At 38.7% G+C, this 17,148-nt stretch overlaps 1 protein-coding gene across 1 annotated transcript; it reads left to right on the top strand.

Annotated features, from left to right (window-relative positions):
- Positions 1-4,070: 4,070 nt before the first annotated feature.
- On the top strand, positions 4,071-16,291 carry rps19bp1.L (ribosomal protein S19 binding protein 1 L homeolog). Its single transcript, XM_018258840.2, has 4 exons — positions 4,071-4,228; positions 7,091-7,255; positions 14,548-14,645; positions 15,884-16,291. Exons 1-4 carry the CDS (start codon positions 4,174-4,176, stop codon positions 16,013-16,015), a joined length of 450 nt encoding a protein of 149 aa, XP_018114329.1. The 5' UTR covers positions 4,071-4,173; the 3' UTR covers positions 16,016-16,291.
- The last annotated feature ends 857 nt before the right edge of the window (positions 16,292-17,148 follow it).

Raw genomic sequence — 17,148 nt, 5'->3', positions numbered from 1 at the left:
ATAGTAGTCATGACATTTCAGCCTGTAATATGGTGAGAAAGTCTTCTTTCTATATTATAATCTATCTATCTATCTATCTATCTATCTATCAATCATCTGATCTATCTCTTCGGATTGATGAATTTGGTGTTTGATGCTCTAGCATACAGTAAGCTAATTATTTTTCTGAAGATTATACATTTTAATAAGAGGAAGTTGTATCGTCACATCTGACCTTTAGTGATCTTCTCCAAGAAATGATGCACATAATCTACTCTTGATTTGTTGGTGTCAGTATTACACCTCGGGCCCATTTACTTGAACGATTCAAACTAAAAATCGTTCGACCATTCGATAGTCGAAGTATTGTCTCTTTAAAAAAAAACTTTGACCCCCTAGTTTGCCACCTAAAACCTACCAAAGTCAATGTTAGCCTATGGGGAAGGTCGAACAAATTGCGGTAAATCCTTCGACTTCGATATTCGACAGTCGAATATCCAGGGTTAATTAACGCTCGATATTCGACCATAAGTAAATTTGCCCCCTCATGTTGCACAACTGAGCTTCATTCTGACTCGATACTCCCTTTATTTTCAATCATTGCCATGAACTTAAAATGTTTTTAGCTTAAAGCACCAAAACACAATGAGCTGGTGCTGTCTTGCTAATAAATTGTAGGATAATAAATCACCTATTCTGTCAGTCTCCAAAATCTTGAGTGAGGTCTATGGGTTTGACTTAATGTATTTAGCAGTGTCTAGCATTTATGAGTGCATTTTAGACAATGTAATAAGAATAGGGTTGCCTAGCCGGTAAAATACCTGCCAAGGCCGGTATTACAAATTTACCGGCAATGTAGCTGCCGGTAAATTTGTAATACGATCAAAAGGAGCCCTCGGCCTGCCCCCAATCCCCTGCAACTTACCTTTTTTTTGTTGCCTCTTCTAGCGTCCGCCGGTCTCCGTCGCATGGCCACGCCCCTTTTGACATCACGTCTGCCCCTTTTGAGGCCCCGCCCCCAGCAGCCGGTAAAAAAAATTATAAAAGGTGGCAACCCTAAATAAGAATCAAGCATTTACCTGACTCCAGAGGCAAGGAATCACACCAGGATCCAGGTTCATGCCTGATATCAGCAACATTGTTCTCTCTGGGGCCTGGAAACTGCTAAAACAACTGATGTGATGTCCCACTTGTAAATTTGCCTCCCCTTTAAAAAAAGCCTATCCCAGAAGCAAGGATGGAGCACAGGTGGCCAAAGTAAACCCAGAAATTATTATTCTATGGAGGATCACACAAATTTATCCTGCTGTCCTGCAATAAACAACTGTAATATCAAAGTTGAATGGAATGTGAGCAGAAGTTTAAACTGACATATCTATATATATTTTATAAACTGCATATACCTTTACCAATATTCTTGGATATTATGTTTGTTCAAGAAGTACTCCAAGCTACTCCTAAAGGCACAGCCACAAATTAGCATCTGGGGAGTTGAATTCTTTCAGTAATAGAAGGCATAGATTATAATAGAAGGCATAAACTATAGAAGGCATATATGCAACTTGTTTTTTTAAAGTGGTCTACTCTTGGGGGCATATTTATCAACGGTCAAGGGATAGAGGTTTTTTTTTACCTTAAATGAATTTGAATGACCTTGAAACTGGAATGGTATCTTATTCAAGAAAAAACTTGAAGGTCTAAAATTCAAACGAATGTTACCAACCGAAAATTAGAATTTACCATTCGAACCTTAATAAATGTGCCCTTTAGGGTTTTATTTACTAAAATCCATATTTATTTCATAATTAAAAAAAAAAAGAGCTGGAGCAAACTCCCACGCCTGATTTTGCCTTATTTATTAATAAAAATATAAAAATACTTGAATAAATCGGATCGGGAAAAAAAATGCTAAAATAGAGCAAAAATCCGAATCAAAAGATTTTTTCGGACTTTTTCCCCCAATCACTCAATTTTTTCTAGTTTTTGCCCAAAAACCCTGAATTTATTGTATTATCAGTCTAAACCCAGCGCAAACCACAATATCTTCAAATTGGGATAGGAACATCTCCCATTGACTTATACATGACCTCAACAGGTCTGAGATGGTGGATTTGCGGATTCTGGCTTTTTGTGCGCGAGGTTTAGCTTATTTGCGCAGCTGTTGGTCTTTTAAAAAACAGTGTCCATGCCCTATGTCTCTACCAGCCAAAATCCATCTTTATTTGTGGGTTTTATTTGCCAGGTATTTTCCTAACTACGAGAGGCACTTGCACATTAGTGTTCCCCAGGCCCCAGACTGGAAATCTATAGATCCTTGCTAATGCCAGAGGGGCTGCTGCAGGGTTGCCAGGTTGGCGGGTTTCCAGCCAAATCGGGCTACTAATTTAAAGGCCAGACAGGTTTTGAAAGTACCAACTAGCCAAGGTGTGGATTTGGGTTACTTTTTGGGCCTTTGACTCGTTTGTACTGGAAACCAGCCAAAGTTTTTTGTTGCCCTAATGTGCCAAGCCTGTCTCCCAATGCATGTTGGGTAAAGTAGTTTTTGTTTAACAATTTGCCGACTGCTAAGTTTAATGTAAGACTACAATACCCATCATGCAATGGGACCGACTTGTGTAGAAGTTAGGAGTTACCAGATTTTGGGCTCTGTACCCCAGTCTCCCGTCCCTCTTAAGCTTTCTCACGTTTTCTGGCGACTTTTTTCAATTTCAGACAATTTTTGGGGCAAAAATCACGTGGACAACAAAAGGTCTAGAGGTTGACTTGTTTTACCAATATTTATTGAAATTGTATATGAATTAGCACTTCCTGGGGTCCCTATACCTCCTGGGGCCCCCTCTGTAGTTACCCCCCTAGTGACGGGAGCGAATCTGTCCCATTTACAATTTACAAATCAGTGAAAATTTAAAAAAGGCGTATTTTCCTATATATATTTATTTTTTTATATTTTTTTCCACTGCACATAATGTGCTATTTTTGAAGTGACTCTTGGTTAGTTTTGGGCTGTTTTTTTTGTAGCTGATTTTGAAAATTAGACCTGGCAACGCTGGGTTGCTGTAAAAATTCATAGACAGTCTCTATTTATCAGACAGTGAAGGCTGTTTGGGCCTCTGTGTACCTTAAAGGACCAGTAACATCAAAAAAAAGCCGCACACCGCTTGTAACGCTCCTGCGATGTAACGCTCCTGTGCTGATAGATGCGTCCCAGAGGGGATGAAGAGACAATCTGTGATGTCTGCGATGTCTGTGTGCCCTGCCACCGCCTGGGGCACTCTCGCTAAGAATCGCCTGCTGCTGCAGGGCTGGGTTAGTAGGAGGCTGAGTCCCTGCAAGATCTCCCCAGAGGCGCGCTGCTCTGCACAAGGATGTTCCGGGAACACACCGGGCACTTCAGCTCTTCATCCAGCCGTCTGCTTTCCAGCACTGTCTTCCTGCTGTCAGTAGCCTATGGGAGCTAGCCAGGGAGGACAAATCCAGCACCGCACTATGGATGGTCGCCATATCGCCGTTTCAGAAGAGGACAGGAAGTGGAGTTTCAGTAAATTATTTCTTAATAAAGGCTTTGCAATTTTGAAATTTTAATTTGTCTTGGTGTTTTTTTTCGTTGTTTTCTAACGAATTTTTTTTTTAAATTTTTTTTTGATGTTACTGGTCCTTTAAATGTCTATTTTGAGACATTTCACACATCACATACGGGCAATAAAGCATTTTTACTATTCCCAGTAAGATTGGCAATAGTGCTCACAATATATATGATCTCAAACTGCACTAAAATCCCTCATCCAAGAGATTAGTCACAGACAAGTGAGGAATAAAAAACATGAATGATTGCTATAACTTTCTGAGTCCAAGTGAGAGAGTAGTGCTCCTGCCTGAGCCAAATACTAACTTCAATTTAACGGTGAAATTTAATACTAATTCCCATTTCTACATATTTTCGGAACAACAACAAAAAAGGCTGAACCACCAAGTGAACAAAGAAAGACTCGACGCAACTTTTCTAAGGAAAGACAACGCGGACATAAGCCCCTCCCTATTCCCCCTACGCAAGAGGAAATGAGTTCAAAAGCGGTAACTAAGAAACATTGATTATCTAAGGAAGTTGTAGGCTAAAACACCGGAAGTCGTGTACCGACTCCGCCGGAAGTTGATAATTCTAAGCACGTGTGAAGTCACTTTTAGACGGGAGTTGTGATGTCTGCGTCGCTGCTTAGGAAAGGCTTGGATTTGCTTAAGGAGGAGCGGAGCGGTATGGATTGTTGAACTGCTTAGTATCTTTTGGTTTTTGTTAGGGTTTACTCTGTGTGTGGGGGATGTTTTCATGTACACACACAAACCGGAAGTGGGATAAAAAGGATGTACAGCAGCACCTTTCCAACACGCACCCCATATATATGTGTGTGAGAGTGATCTCTATTGAATGTAGCTTGTGTATCTGCACAGGATGATGAAGAGCTGACTTCTATGTTGTTTCACTAGTGACAACCATGAGTGACTGCAGAGAACACAAAGGGATTTCAATAGCTAATACATTGACAGCAGCAAATATCAATTTGCTCATTGTGGTCATCATTAGAGTGTGTGATTATAAACTGCATCTTCATTAGAGCTTCTGCTCATATATGTACTATAGGGAATTGATCGGCTACAGGGGCTGTGAGAGATGGGGGATGAAACAGCAGTAGTTGGGAGTTTCTCCAAAAAGTCAACCAAGGGTAGTTAAAAATACAAACGCATTTATTGGGACATTATGAATAAAAGCCTAACGCGTTTCATGCCTGTTAGGGCACTTACTCATAGGCTAATGGGCACGCCCCTGTACATTGCTTATATAGGGGTTGTGCCAGTCAAAGCAACACATGTCTCAGCCAATCACAAAAAGTGAAAGCAAATTTTCAATTTAGATACCATTTTACACACAGGCTTCACACACTGGTATCTACCAAAAAAACCACACGTATATATGTATATATATGTATATATATATATATATATATATATATATATATATATATATATATATATATATATATATAGTGAATAAAGTACCCCCTCTTGTAAAATATAAGGATATTATAAGTTACCAAGGAGTTTCATGACCATATAAAAACACAAGGCCGAGTGTTTTTATACGGGTCATGGAACTCCGAGGTAACTTCTAATATCCTCATATTTTGCAACTGGGGGTACTTTATTTATTATAATACACAAGTTTTAGGGAGTCATGTGACAGAAATGACATCAGAACTCACCGTTTATAACTGATGACATCAAAACTCACCTTTTATAAGGATATAATTTACAAGATATTCATGGCTTTTGTGTATTATATATATATATATACACACACACACACACACAATTACAAGAGTCCTCAGCACTCAACCCATTATCAATATATTTAAGACAGAGACCTTTTGTGCATCCCATATCTGGCCAGTCCTATGCTCAATTTTCATCTGATTCATTAAGAATTCTATAGTTTCATTATACATTTTATAAAAGGGACGAATACGTTTTACCTGCAACTTACTTGCTGCTTTCAAAGTAAAACTCCCAAACTTGGCTGCCCTTTTATTAGACACCAGTGGGATCACCTGACTGTAGCTGGGAGGGTTGGGAGCTACAACATGGAGCTGGTCACTGCTCCTGTATAACTATAACAAACAAGGGAAAGTTGTGCTCACCACTAGTTTTTAAAAACCATTAGGCGGGGGTGCAGCGAGGCTGTGGCTGTGACCACAAAATACATATAGACAATTACAAGAGTCCTCAGCAGTCAACCCATTATCAATATATTTAAGACAAAGACATTTTGTGCATACTGCTACTGAAAAATGCCTTACCCTTTAAAGAAAACAGGGATTGTTTGTCCATATATTGCAATATATTAGCTGGCCAACTACGTCAAAGACACACTCACTCACACACTCACACACACTCTTCAAAAAGATAAAGCTTTTATTACATCAACGTTTCGGCCCTCGCATGGAGCCTTTATCAAGGTCGAAACGTTGATGTAATAAAAGCTTTATCTTTTTGAAGAAAATCCTGGTGTGCTTCAGCTTTTTCTGCCTTTGGATATTTGATTTCTGAACTGCACCCAGGTATGTAACTTTTGAAGTGTGTGCTAAAGCCTTTCACAGTATATGTATGTAGAGAGAGAGATATAACTAGATAGGTGCACTCAGATTCATATCTATAAAGCAAAAAAACTTCCGCACACATAGGTCTTGATAAGTGAAAAAAAGATGGTAGATTTATTTCAATGTTTCAGCTTACAAACTCAAGCCGTCATCAGGATTTTTTTATTTTTCATTATTTTTGATGTCATTTTTGATTTGTTTTATGAGTAAATTTCAAGCCAATGTGTGTAAATTGGCATCTAATATTGGCAATTTTCTTTCACTTTCTGTGATTGGCTGAGATATGTGTTGCTTTGATTGGTCACAACCCCTATATAAGCAATGTGCAGGGATGTGCCTATGAGTAAGTGCCCCCAACAGGCATGAAACGCGTTGGGCTTTTATTCATAATGTCCCAATAAACACTTTTGTATTTTTAACTACCCTTTTTGGATGAACTCCCAACTATTGCTGTTTTTCTATGTACATGCACCCACGGACTGGGGTGAACTGTGAGTATATCCTCTCCACGGTATATAATTTTTGTGCTTTAACTTTTCAATTCACATCCACTGTGGTCATTTTGATACAAGAGATAAGTCTTGAAGGCAAAGATAGTAAACACAAGAAAGATTAGTACTAATAGGAATTTAACTTCAAAATGCAATATTGATATTTTAAACCCATTAAGCACCTCTCATTTTAGTTATTTAAATTGAAAAGTTTTCAAGTTGCGCCTGTTTCTTAACCTTGGGTCCACGGATATTGGCAATTACATCTCCCAACCTTCAACAACACATATTTAAGGCTAAAAATAAAACAATGTTTGGAGTTGTACTCCCAATATATGTTATGGTCCAAGCTTCATATCACTTGATTGATAAGTATACTGCACAACTTATACCAGCAGTAAATCAGTATTATTTACTGTAATAAAAAGTGCAAAGCTGTGTTTGACCTTTACACTTTCCCTTTAACCTGTACAGATATTGAGACTAAGTCCAAGAAAAGAAAAGCAGGCAGTGACCCCAAGCACTGCCTTACCAGTGGCAAAACTGGCATGAAAAAACAGCTGCGGAGGCTGAAGCAGCAAGGACAGCGGCAAGACCAGAAAGCAACTGCCAAAGGCAGAGTGATCAGGTCGGCTGTAGGTGAGCATTATATGTAATCGCAGTGCTGTATTTTACAACTTTTCTTTGTTTTGTAATCATTAATATGATCTAAAGGTTGTTGGAACGATAACCCATAGTAAATAGTAGTTAAAGCTGAGAGAAAAACTATAACCATTAAGTTCTACTGTTCATTCAAGTCGCTCAGTGGGAGCCTCGCAGGCCAAATGCATAGACACGTTTTACGACATTAGGCTTTTTAACCCTTTAAGTGCCAGCAGAATTTCACATTTTGGTTACGCGAAATGACAGCCGTTTTTGAAACATTTTGTGCTCTCTCACTTTAGGGGCATTTTCTGAGGGGAAACCTATAGTTTACCTAGGAAAACTATACATTGTTTTTTTCGGTAGAAACTGAGCTTTCTAAATCTGCCTGAGTTTTCATGTATTTCCACCTGTGCAAAAAAATTTATAGTGCTAAATACCAAAAAAAATGAAAAATTACCATTTTTCATCGTATATCAATTTATACCAGAAAAATATTTCATTTTACGGATGAAAATCCAACTGATTTGGAAAGCCTTATGTCTCTCGAACGTGCCAATACCAGATATGTATAGTTTTAGGGAGATTTAGGATTTCTGTACAGCAAAAACTCCCGGCAGTATATTACCGAATTTTGAAAGCACTAAGGCAGAAAACGGCATGCTTTAGATTCTAAGGCAAAAAATCCTGAAACTGTAGGTTTACCCCAGAAAACCATACATTTTTGAAAAGTACACATTCTGCCGATTACAAAATGGGTAACTATGTCTCTCTACTCCCAACTACCAAACATAAAACCTTGTCTGAATATAGCGGTTTTTCAACAAAAAATTCAAAATTCTGAAAAATCATTTCAAAGGTTTTATTTTGCTGCTCCGCATATCCCAAACTATATTAGGTACCAAGAAAAAGCACCTGAAATATGATTGCCAGGGGTCCACTGAACAGTTTGATACCCATTATGCATAGGTTTACCAAAGTATCTGGCATTTAGAGACACCAATATGAAGTTAGCACATCCAAATTGTTCAGGACTTTACTTCAGCTACTGAGAAATCAACACATTGACTGCATTTTTTGTGGGGTAAAAACACAAAAATATATGTTTACCCCCCAAACCCATATATTTTTGGAAAGTACACATTCTACTGAATCTAAAATGGGTACCCATGCCTTTCTGCTCCAAACTACTGAGTCGCAAGGCTTTCCCAGAATTGTCGGTTTTGGTGAAATATCTGAAAATTGCCTCAAACCTTCAACTTCCCAGCACCATATCGCCCATGTATCATTACATACTAAGAAAAAGCACCCTAAATATGATTGCCAGGGTTCCTCTGAACATTTTGGTGGTCATTGTTCATAAGTTTACCAAAGTATCTGGCATTTAGAGGCCCCAAAATGAAGTTAGCGCATACAAACAGTCCCGTGGGTAACTTCAGCTAATGAAAGATCAACACATTGACTGCATTTTTGTGGGGTAAAAACACAGAAATATATGTTTACCCCCCAAAACCCATATATTTTTGGAAAGTACACATTCTACCGAATCTAAAATGGGTACCCATGCCTTTCTGCTCCAAACTACTGAGTCGCAAGGCTTTCCCACAATTGTCGGTTTTGGTGAAATATCTGAAAATTGCCTCAAAGCTTCAACTTCCCAGCACCATATCGCCCATGTATCGTTACACACCAAAAAAAAGGACCCTAAATATGATTGCCAGCGTTCCTCCGAACAGTTTGGTGGCCATTGTTTATAGGTTTACCAAAGTATCTGGCATTTAGAGGCCCCAAAATGAAGTTAGTGCATACAAATAGTCCTGTGGGTAACTTCAGCTAATGAAAGATCAACACATTGACTGCATTTTTGTGGGGTAAAAACACAGAAATATATGGTTACCCCCCAAACCCATACGTTTTTGGAAAGGACACATTCTACAGAATCTAAAATGGGTACCCATGCCTTATTGCTCCAAACTACTGAGTCGCAAGGCTTTCCCAAAGTTGTCGGTTTTGGTGAAATATCTGAAAATTGCCTCAAAGCTTCAACTTCCCAGCACCATATCACCCATTTGTCATTACGTGCTAAGAAAAAGCACCCTAAATATGATTGCCAGGGTTCCTCTGAACATTTTGGTGGCCATTGTTCATAAGTTTACCAAAGTATCTGGCATTTAGAGGCCCCAAAATGAAGTTAGCGCATACAAACAGTCCCGTGGGTAACTTCAGCTAATGAAAAATCAACACATTGACTGCATTTTTGTGGGGTAAAAACACAGAAATATATGTTTACCCCCCAAAACCCATATATTTTTGGAAAGTACACATTCTACAGAATCTAAAATGGGTACCCATGCCTTTCTGCTCCAAACTACTGAGTCGCAAGGCTTTCCCACAATTGTCGGTTTTGGTGAAATATCTGAAAATTGCCTCAAAGCTTCAACTTCTCAGCACCATATCACCCATGTATCGTTATGCACCAAGAAAAAGCACCCTAAATATGATTGCCAGGGTTCCTCCGAACAGTTTGGTGGCCATTGTTCATAGGTTTACCAAAGTATCTGGCATTTAGAGGCCCCAAAATGAAGTTAGCGCATACAAACAGTCCCGTGGGTAACTTCAGCTAATGAAAAATCAACACATGACTGCATTTTTGTGGGGTAAAAACACAGAAATATATCTTTACCCCCCAACCCCATATATTTTTGGAAAGTACACATTCTACAGAATCTAAAATGGGTACCCATGCCTTTCTGCTCCAAACTACTGAGTCGCAAAGCTTTGCCAAATTTGGCGGTTTTGGTGAAATATCTGGAAATTGCCTCAAAGCTTCAACTTTCCAGCATCGTATTGTCCATGTATCATTACCAGCATAAAGCATCCTAAATATAAACATATGGGTCTACTAAACAGTTTGATGCCCAATGTGCATAGATATACCAAACTATGTGGCGCACAGAGACCCCCAAATGACAATATGTATAGACATTTTCACGGCTGACGCGCTGGCTGCTGCAATATAACCACCCGGTGTGTGTATCATGCGACATTAGACCACCTAACAGTACAGAGACCCCAGAAAACCATATATTTTCAGAAAGTACACATTCTGACGAATCCAATATGGGTAAATAAGTGTTTCTACTGCAAACTGCCAAACTGCAAAGCAATGCTGAACATAACGGTTTTTATCAAATTTCTGAAAATCGTCACAAAGCTTGAATTTTACCCCATTATATGCCCCACATTTCGTAACTTATCAGCATAAAACATCCTGAATATGAACGCCAGGGGTCTACTGAACACTTTGATGCCCAATATGCATAGATATACCAAACTATGTGGCGCACAGAGACCCCCAAATGACAATAGTGTATATACATTTTCACGGCTGACGCGCTGGCTGCTGCAATATAAGCACCTGGTGTGTGTAATATACAACATTAGACCCCCCCCCCTAACAGTACAGAGACCCCAGAAAACCATATATTTTCAGAAAGTACACATTCTGACGAATCCAATATGGGTAAATATGTGTTCCTACTGCAAACTGCCAAACTGCAAAGCAATGCTGAAAGTAATGGTTTTTATCAAATTTCTGAAAATCGTCACAAAGCTTGAATTTTACCCCATTATATGCCCCACATTTCGTAACGTATCAGCATAAAACATCCTAAATATGAACGCCAGGGGTCTACTGAACACTTTGATGCCCAATATGCATAGATATACCAAACTTTGTGGCGCACAGAGACCCCCAAATGACAATAGTGTATATACATTTTCACGGCTGACGCGCTGGCTGCTGCAATATAACCACCCGGTGTGTGTATTATGCGACATTAGACCCCCCTAACAGTACAGAGACCCAAGAAAACCATATATTTTCAGAAAGTACACATTCTGACGAATCCAATATGGGTAAATATGTGTTCCTACTGCAAACTGCCAAACTGCAAAGCAATGCTGAAAGTAGCGGTTTTTATCAAATTTCTGAAAATCGTCACAAAGCTTGAATTTTACCCCATTATATGCCCCACATTTCGTAACGTATCAGCATAAAACATCCTAAATATGAACGCCAGGGGTCTACTGAACACTTTGATGCCCAATATGTATAGATATACCAAACTATGTGGCGCACAGAGACCCCCAAATGACAATAGTGTATATACATTTTCACGGCTGACGCGCTGGCTGCTGCAATATGAGCACCTGGTGTGTGTATTATGCGACATTAGACCCCCCTAACAGTACAGAGACCCCAGAAAACCATATATTTTTATAAAGTACATATTCTCTGACGAATCCAATATGGGTAAATAAGTGTTTCTAATGCAAACTGCCAAACTGCAAAGCAATGCTGAACATAACGGTTTTTATCAAATTTCTGAAAATCGTCACGAAGCTTGAATTTTACCCCATTATATGCCCCACATTTCGTAGTGTATCAGCATAAAACATCCGAAATATGAACGCCAGGGGTCTACTGAACACTTTGATGCCCAATATGTATAGATATACCAAACTATGTGGCGTACAGAGACCCCCAAATGACAATAGTGTATATACATTTTCACAGCTGACGTGCTGGCTGCTGCAATATAAGCACCTGGTGTGTGTATTATGCGACATTAGACCCCCCTAACAGTACAGAGACCCCAGAAAACCATATATTTTCAGAAAGTACACATTCTGACGAATCCAATATGGGTAAATATGTGTTTCTACTGCAAACTGCCAAACTGCAAAGTACTGCTGAACGTAACGGTTTTTATCAAATTTCTGAAAATCGTCACGAAGCTTGAATTTTACCCCATTATATGTCCCACATTTCGTAAAGTATCCGCATAAACCATCCTAAATATGAACGACAGGTGTCTACTGAACACTTTCATGCCCAATATTCACAGATTTACCAAACTATGTGGCGCACAGAGACGCCCAATTGGATATATAGTAGATAAAATTTACAAGACATAACAAAATAATACAGAAAGTGTGAAATTCAAATAAAATTACTAAAATCCAATAAAACCACAAAAATCTATGCTTTTTTTTTTCAGACTAGTGTAATCAGACATCAGAATTACAGTTTGAATATTATAGCTTGGCAAAATAGGTTTTACGGACAGAATAAAGCAAGCAACAGTTATGCAGCGCTGAAAATGCAATAAAATGGCTAACAATGCACCAAAATCCCTAAAATTTCCAAATAATCACCGAAATAACATACAAAAGGTATTGCACAGTACGGTTAGCGAATACGCTATTCGCAAATGCAATAAAACATTTTTTTGAGCCAAAAACACAACAATGCAATATGAAAAAAAAAAAAAAAAAGCTACACAACAGTGTATGTGTGTGCACATGTGTACAATTGGTAAATTGCATGTTATGTGCATGTGTTTGTGTGTGCAAGTGTATGTACCCCCCCAAGTGTGTGTGACCCCCCTGATCCCCCAAAAAATATATGTGAGTGTGTGTAAGTGTAAATCTAAGCATGTATTAGTGTATAAAGTGTGTGTAAGTGTATTTTGTGTGTGTGTTACACTAACCTGGGGTGTGTAGCTGCAGATCTGTGTCCATGATGGCAGGAGGAGTGGAGAAGCAGGAGGGAGTCGCCAGATCCGTTGATCCGATGCGTGGGCGTCGCTGGAGGGACCCGGAAGTGCAGGCAGCAGCAGCAGCGCGCAGCCACGTGCGTCTGTTGCGTTTGTGGGGCCCCTGGACGATCGCGCCTCAGGAGCCCCTTTCCCACCCGCTCCGCTCGTTGCCTAGGGGGTTGTGAGCGAGCGGGGAAGGAGCGAGCAGCATTTAAAGCCGCTCCTGAGCTCCCCGCACGCTTATGCTGCAGAACGTAGAATCTACGTTCTGTGGCATTTCAAGATACTTTTCCACAGAACGTAGATTCTACGTTCTGTGGCACTTAAAGGGTTAATATTTCACCCACAAACAAATTTTAGATATTCCAGAGAAAAGCAAACATTCCAACTCAAAGCAGCATTCTGTTTCCATCTTAAGGGATCAAATCCTACTAGCAAAGTTGTTGGGCTACCACTGTACTGATGCATTAATGACCATAACTGTGTACTTCCTCACTTGATAAGAGATCCATACTCTTATTGAAGTTAATTGTTGCCAATACAACTCTGTGTGTCCCACTACTTTATCATTTCCACTGTTTCCCACTCTTTGAGGGCAATGACCAATAGAGTGTGTTTATTTATGCTATTTGTAATGGAGGACAAAACACCCACTGTATGTCTCTGATTGCTTCCCTGTGAAGAACCCCAGGTCAACCTTTATGGCGGAGAGTTGCCCAAAACTGGACTTTTTTTTATTTTTATCAGACTGTCCCATTTGCAAGAAAAAACACTATTTGATTTATATCAGTAGGAAGTATCAAATGTGATGGTAGCTGCAATCAGTATATGGCCTAGGTCTCTGAAGAACTCTCCCTTCTTCTCATCTCAAAGGATGTCCTTGTTTACATTAGAAGCTCTGTCTGTGAATTGGCATTCAGAGAATAAATTGATATATTTATGCAAATTTGGCCTGGACCGATTCCATAATTGCTGGGATTAGCTAAATATCCACAAAATATTGGACCAAATACACAGGACAAAAATATAAACATGTCGCCTTCAGTTGTCCATAGGTTTGAAATTACATTATACTATGGATTCTCAGAAACACTAAGGATTCAAGTGAATTAAAATTTTGCAGAAATTGTTTGGATTTAGCATAATCCTACACAAATAATAGATTGAGTTCTTATTAAAAAAAAAAAAAGTGATCAAATGAGAACTTCTTTTGTATTGTATACTGTCTTGACTACCATTCTATTCTCATAAAAGAGATCCTCCATTGTATTTAGTGACTTTGGTTTCAGAAATATTCTTTATGTACTTTCGGGGGGAAAATAAGTCTTGTATATTTTAGATGTTGTCTTGCCATTCCTTTTACATAAGGGCAGAATGAAATGTTCTAGGAACGTCATCTTTTTTTTATTATAAGCAAATATAGGATTGGACCTTGGTGGTTCATTATAATACAGGTAAGTTCACTGACTCAAGTGTCTTCGCCAGACTCCCTTCTGCTCCCCTCACTAGAATGGCTGCAGAATCTGTGATTAGTTGAACCTAAAGGGTTAAGTTATCCTTTAGCCAGAAATGAGGTATAAAGACATTTCGTTTTACATGTTTGTCTGCTATAGATATTATAGTATTAAATGATCTCCAGAAACCCAGTTTATGCTGCAATAATTCAGCTGTTGTATTGTCTTCCAGAGGAGTTTAAGAAACAGAGTGCAAAAGATCATTTGCAGGAAAACCTCAAGTACATGCTTGAGTCCCGCTCTGTGGCAAGCAAAGAAGTTGTTGACAAAGTGAGTTAATTTTCATAAGAGCATTTTTCTTTTGTGTCCCTCTCCCTCATTCTCTCTCATTTCTCCCTTAAGAACAAGCAAATACAGCTTCCAACATTTTATAGGGACAATATTGGTAAAAAATAAGTGTTAAATTACTTTTAGTTAATGTTGCCCTGCACTGTGCATATAAACAAACTGCTTTGTAGCAATGTAGGCAATTGAAAAGTTCGACCAGTCACATGGATTCGGCTGATTCCGAATCCTGCTTAAAAGGGCCGAATCCCTATTTAACAACAAACTGAAGACCTGCAGATCTGAGAGTTGAAATAATTAAAAAATCACAAAACATTTTTTTTTTTTAAAGTTGCAGATTGAATATCAAGGTCCACCATATTGAAAGTTTATTTCAAGCTTAACTGCTCTTAGGGATCTTTTGGGTATATGTAATACCAATTTAATTTCATGCCATTTATTCTCAGCCAAGAACTCAGCACTGTGTAATCTGCAAAGGAGAGACATAGTCCTAGTGAAAATATTTAAGGGGGGTTGTGTCCCTGTTTTTCTCTAGAAATATGGGTTGACCGTTTTGGCAGTGAATTTAAGATATCAGTTCAAGCTAAGAATTGAGTTTTGAGGTGGCCATACACTGGCAGATTTTATCTGAAGATTTGGCAGCTTTTCTGCTCGTGTATGGGACACTCTGACAGGTCTACCTGTCCGTTCTCTGCACAAAAATCACCCACCCAGATATCGATTAGACAGGCTTAAAAATCTCATTGGGGTGACAATCCCCATCATTGTGATCCTATAATTTGGTTCTAGGGCCAAACAATCAGTCCAACCTGATATCTGGGAAAGATCCACTCATTTAGAGACCTCGCCAAATAAGTGGATCCTTAAATGCATTTCCAGCTCACAGGCGCCCACTATGAATCCCTTCAGGTTTGGATGCTTGGACTGGGAGTTATAAATGTGTATAAACTGCAATTTTGAAATACTTGCCTAAACTATTATTTTGCTCCTAGTTTAGTAGGAAGAAACATTCTATTTCTACTAACCTCATGACAATGTATGTTTTTAGGATATTAGAAAGTCCTTGTTTATCAATTATTTTGTGGGATTATTTATAGAAGATAAATTGCTGGGCAGTTTATTGAGCCAATTGGTTTAGTGTTTTTGCTGACTCTTAAAACAAGTGACCTTGCTTTTATTTGCTGACCTAAATTGAACTTTTTTTTTTTATCACACTGACACAGATCTTGAAACAGAACAGAGGGCGCAAAGCAAAGGACAACCGAATCAAGCAGGAAAAGGTGATAAAGGAGAAGTCTGTGTTCTCAGATGCTGACTTCAAGCGCTTTGAGATGGAATACTTTGGGAGAAGATAAGGTCTTTCGAAATGGTTAAACTTTGCTGTCACAATTCAGCTGCTAGCATGTGAACTATATTTTTCTTCAAACGTGGATTTTCCAACTTCATATATTCCTGTCCTTCTGTCTGCAAAAAGCTGCAAAAAAGACAAACAGTAGGGTTTGGAAAGTTACAACAAAGGGCATTGTATGACTAATGAATAAGGGTTCAGCATTTTATGTAATATCTAGTAAAACCCTAATGAACTACTTACATAACTGTAAATAATAAAAATAAAAACACAATTCATAAAATACTAGAGCAGTGTGTCTGTTTGGACTTGATATGATGTCTCTACTATTATGGGCCATGTTAGCATCTGGACAGACTAAAAGGCATGGGATTCCGTATGGAATAATAATGCTAATCACACACAAACTCTTCATTCTATGTGAGCTGTGCAGTTACAATGGCTGACCACATGGTGGCATGATTGGTTACTTTTATATAAAGCTGCATTGCCATTGCTTTAATATTTTTAGGTCGCTTGGGAGACCAACCAATTCTAGCAAGCATATTCCAAATTACTCATTAATAATAAGATTCTTTTTTGTGGTTGTGCTAAACAAATAATCCTGGGTTTAAGGATCTCCCAGTCAAAGCCTAGGTGTGTCCCATTAATGGGTCCATGAAAACTCTTGTTAATTCCTGAGTTTTCTGAATAATCTCTATAGTATAAAAAGTCTGCCCAGGCATCCTCCTCTGGTGTGAACTGATGATCACTAAGGCTTTTCGGCTTATTGTATTTGCTACACGGCTGTGTTTCAGGAGGAGAAATGTAAATAAGTTCCAATATCACACTGCGTGCAGGCAGTACCCTTGGGTGCTCTTTGCAGTGTCAAGCTAGTGTTAAACAACCCAGAGCAAAATATATATATATATATATATATATAATTTTTTTTTTTTATTATTATTTTTTTTAAATCCTTGCTTGAAAACATCAGTAAATTCTGGTTATAGATCCAAGGATTAAGTTCAGAACATTTGATAATATATTAGCTGGCAGCGCACGTTGTGTATTCTCTGTAATTCTGTCATCTGTATTATGCAGCTTAACCAAGCATTTAGATGGCCAGATAACACTGATTCAGCTAAATGTTTAGATGTCATG

This window comes from Xenopus laevis, chromosome 4L (assembly GCF_017654675.1).
Source record: "Xenopus laevis strain J_2021 chromosome 4L, Xenopus_laevis_v10.1, whole genome shotgun sequence".
NCBI lineage: Eukaryota > Metazoa > Chordata > Amphibia > Anura > Pipidae > Xenopus > Xenopus laevis.
The sequence above is the reverse complement of the archived record's forward strand: the minus strand, read 5'-3'. Positions and strand labels throughout refer to the sequence as shown.

What these genes read in the sequence shown, in the direction of transcription:
- rps19bp1.L (XM_018258840.2), top strand. Translation starts at nt 4,174, where the DNA reads ATGTCTGCGTCGCTGCTTAGGAAAGGCTTGGATTTGCTTAAGGAGGAG. An exon ending in GCTTAAGGAGGAGCGGAGCG is followed by an intron (nt 4,229 to 7,090) that starts GTATGGATTGTT and finishes TAACCTGTACAG; the next exon opens with ATATTGAGACTAAGTCCAAG. An exon ending in AGTGATCAGGTCGGCTGTAG is followed by an intron (nt 7,256 to 14,547) that starts GTGAGCATTATA and finishes ATTGTCTTCCAG; the next exon opens with AGGAGTTTAAGAAACAGAGT.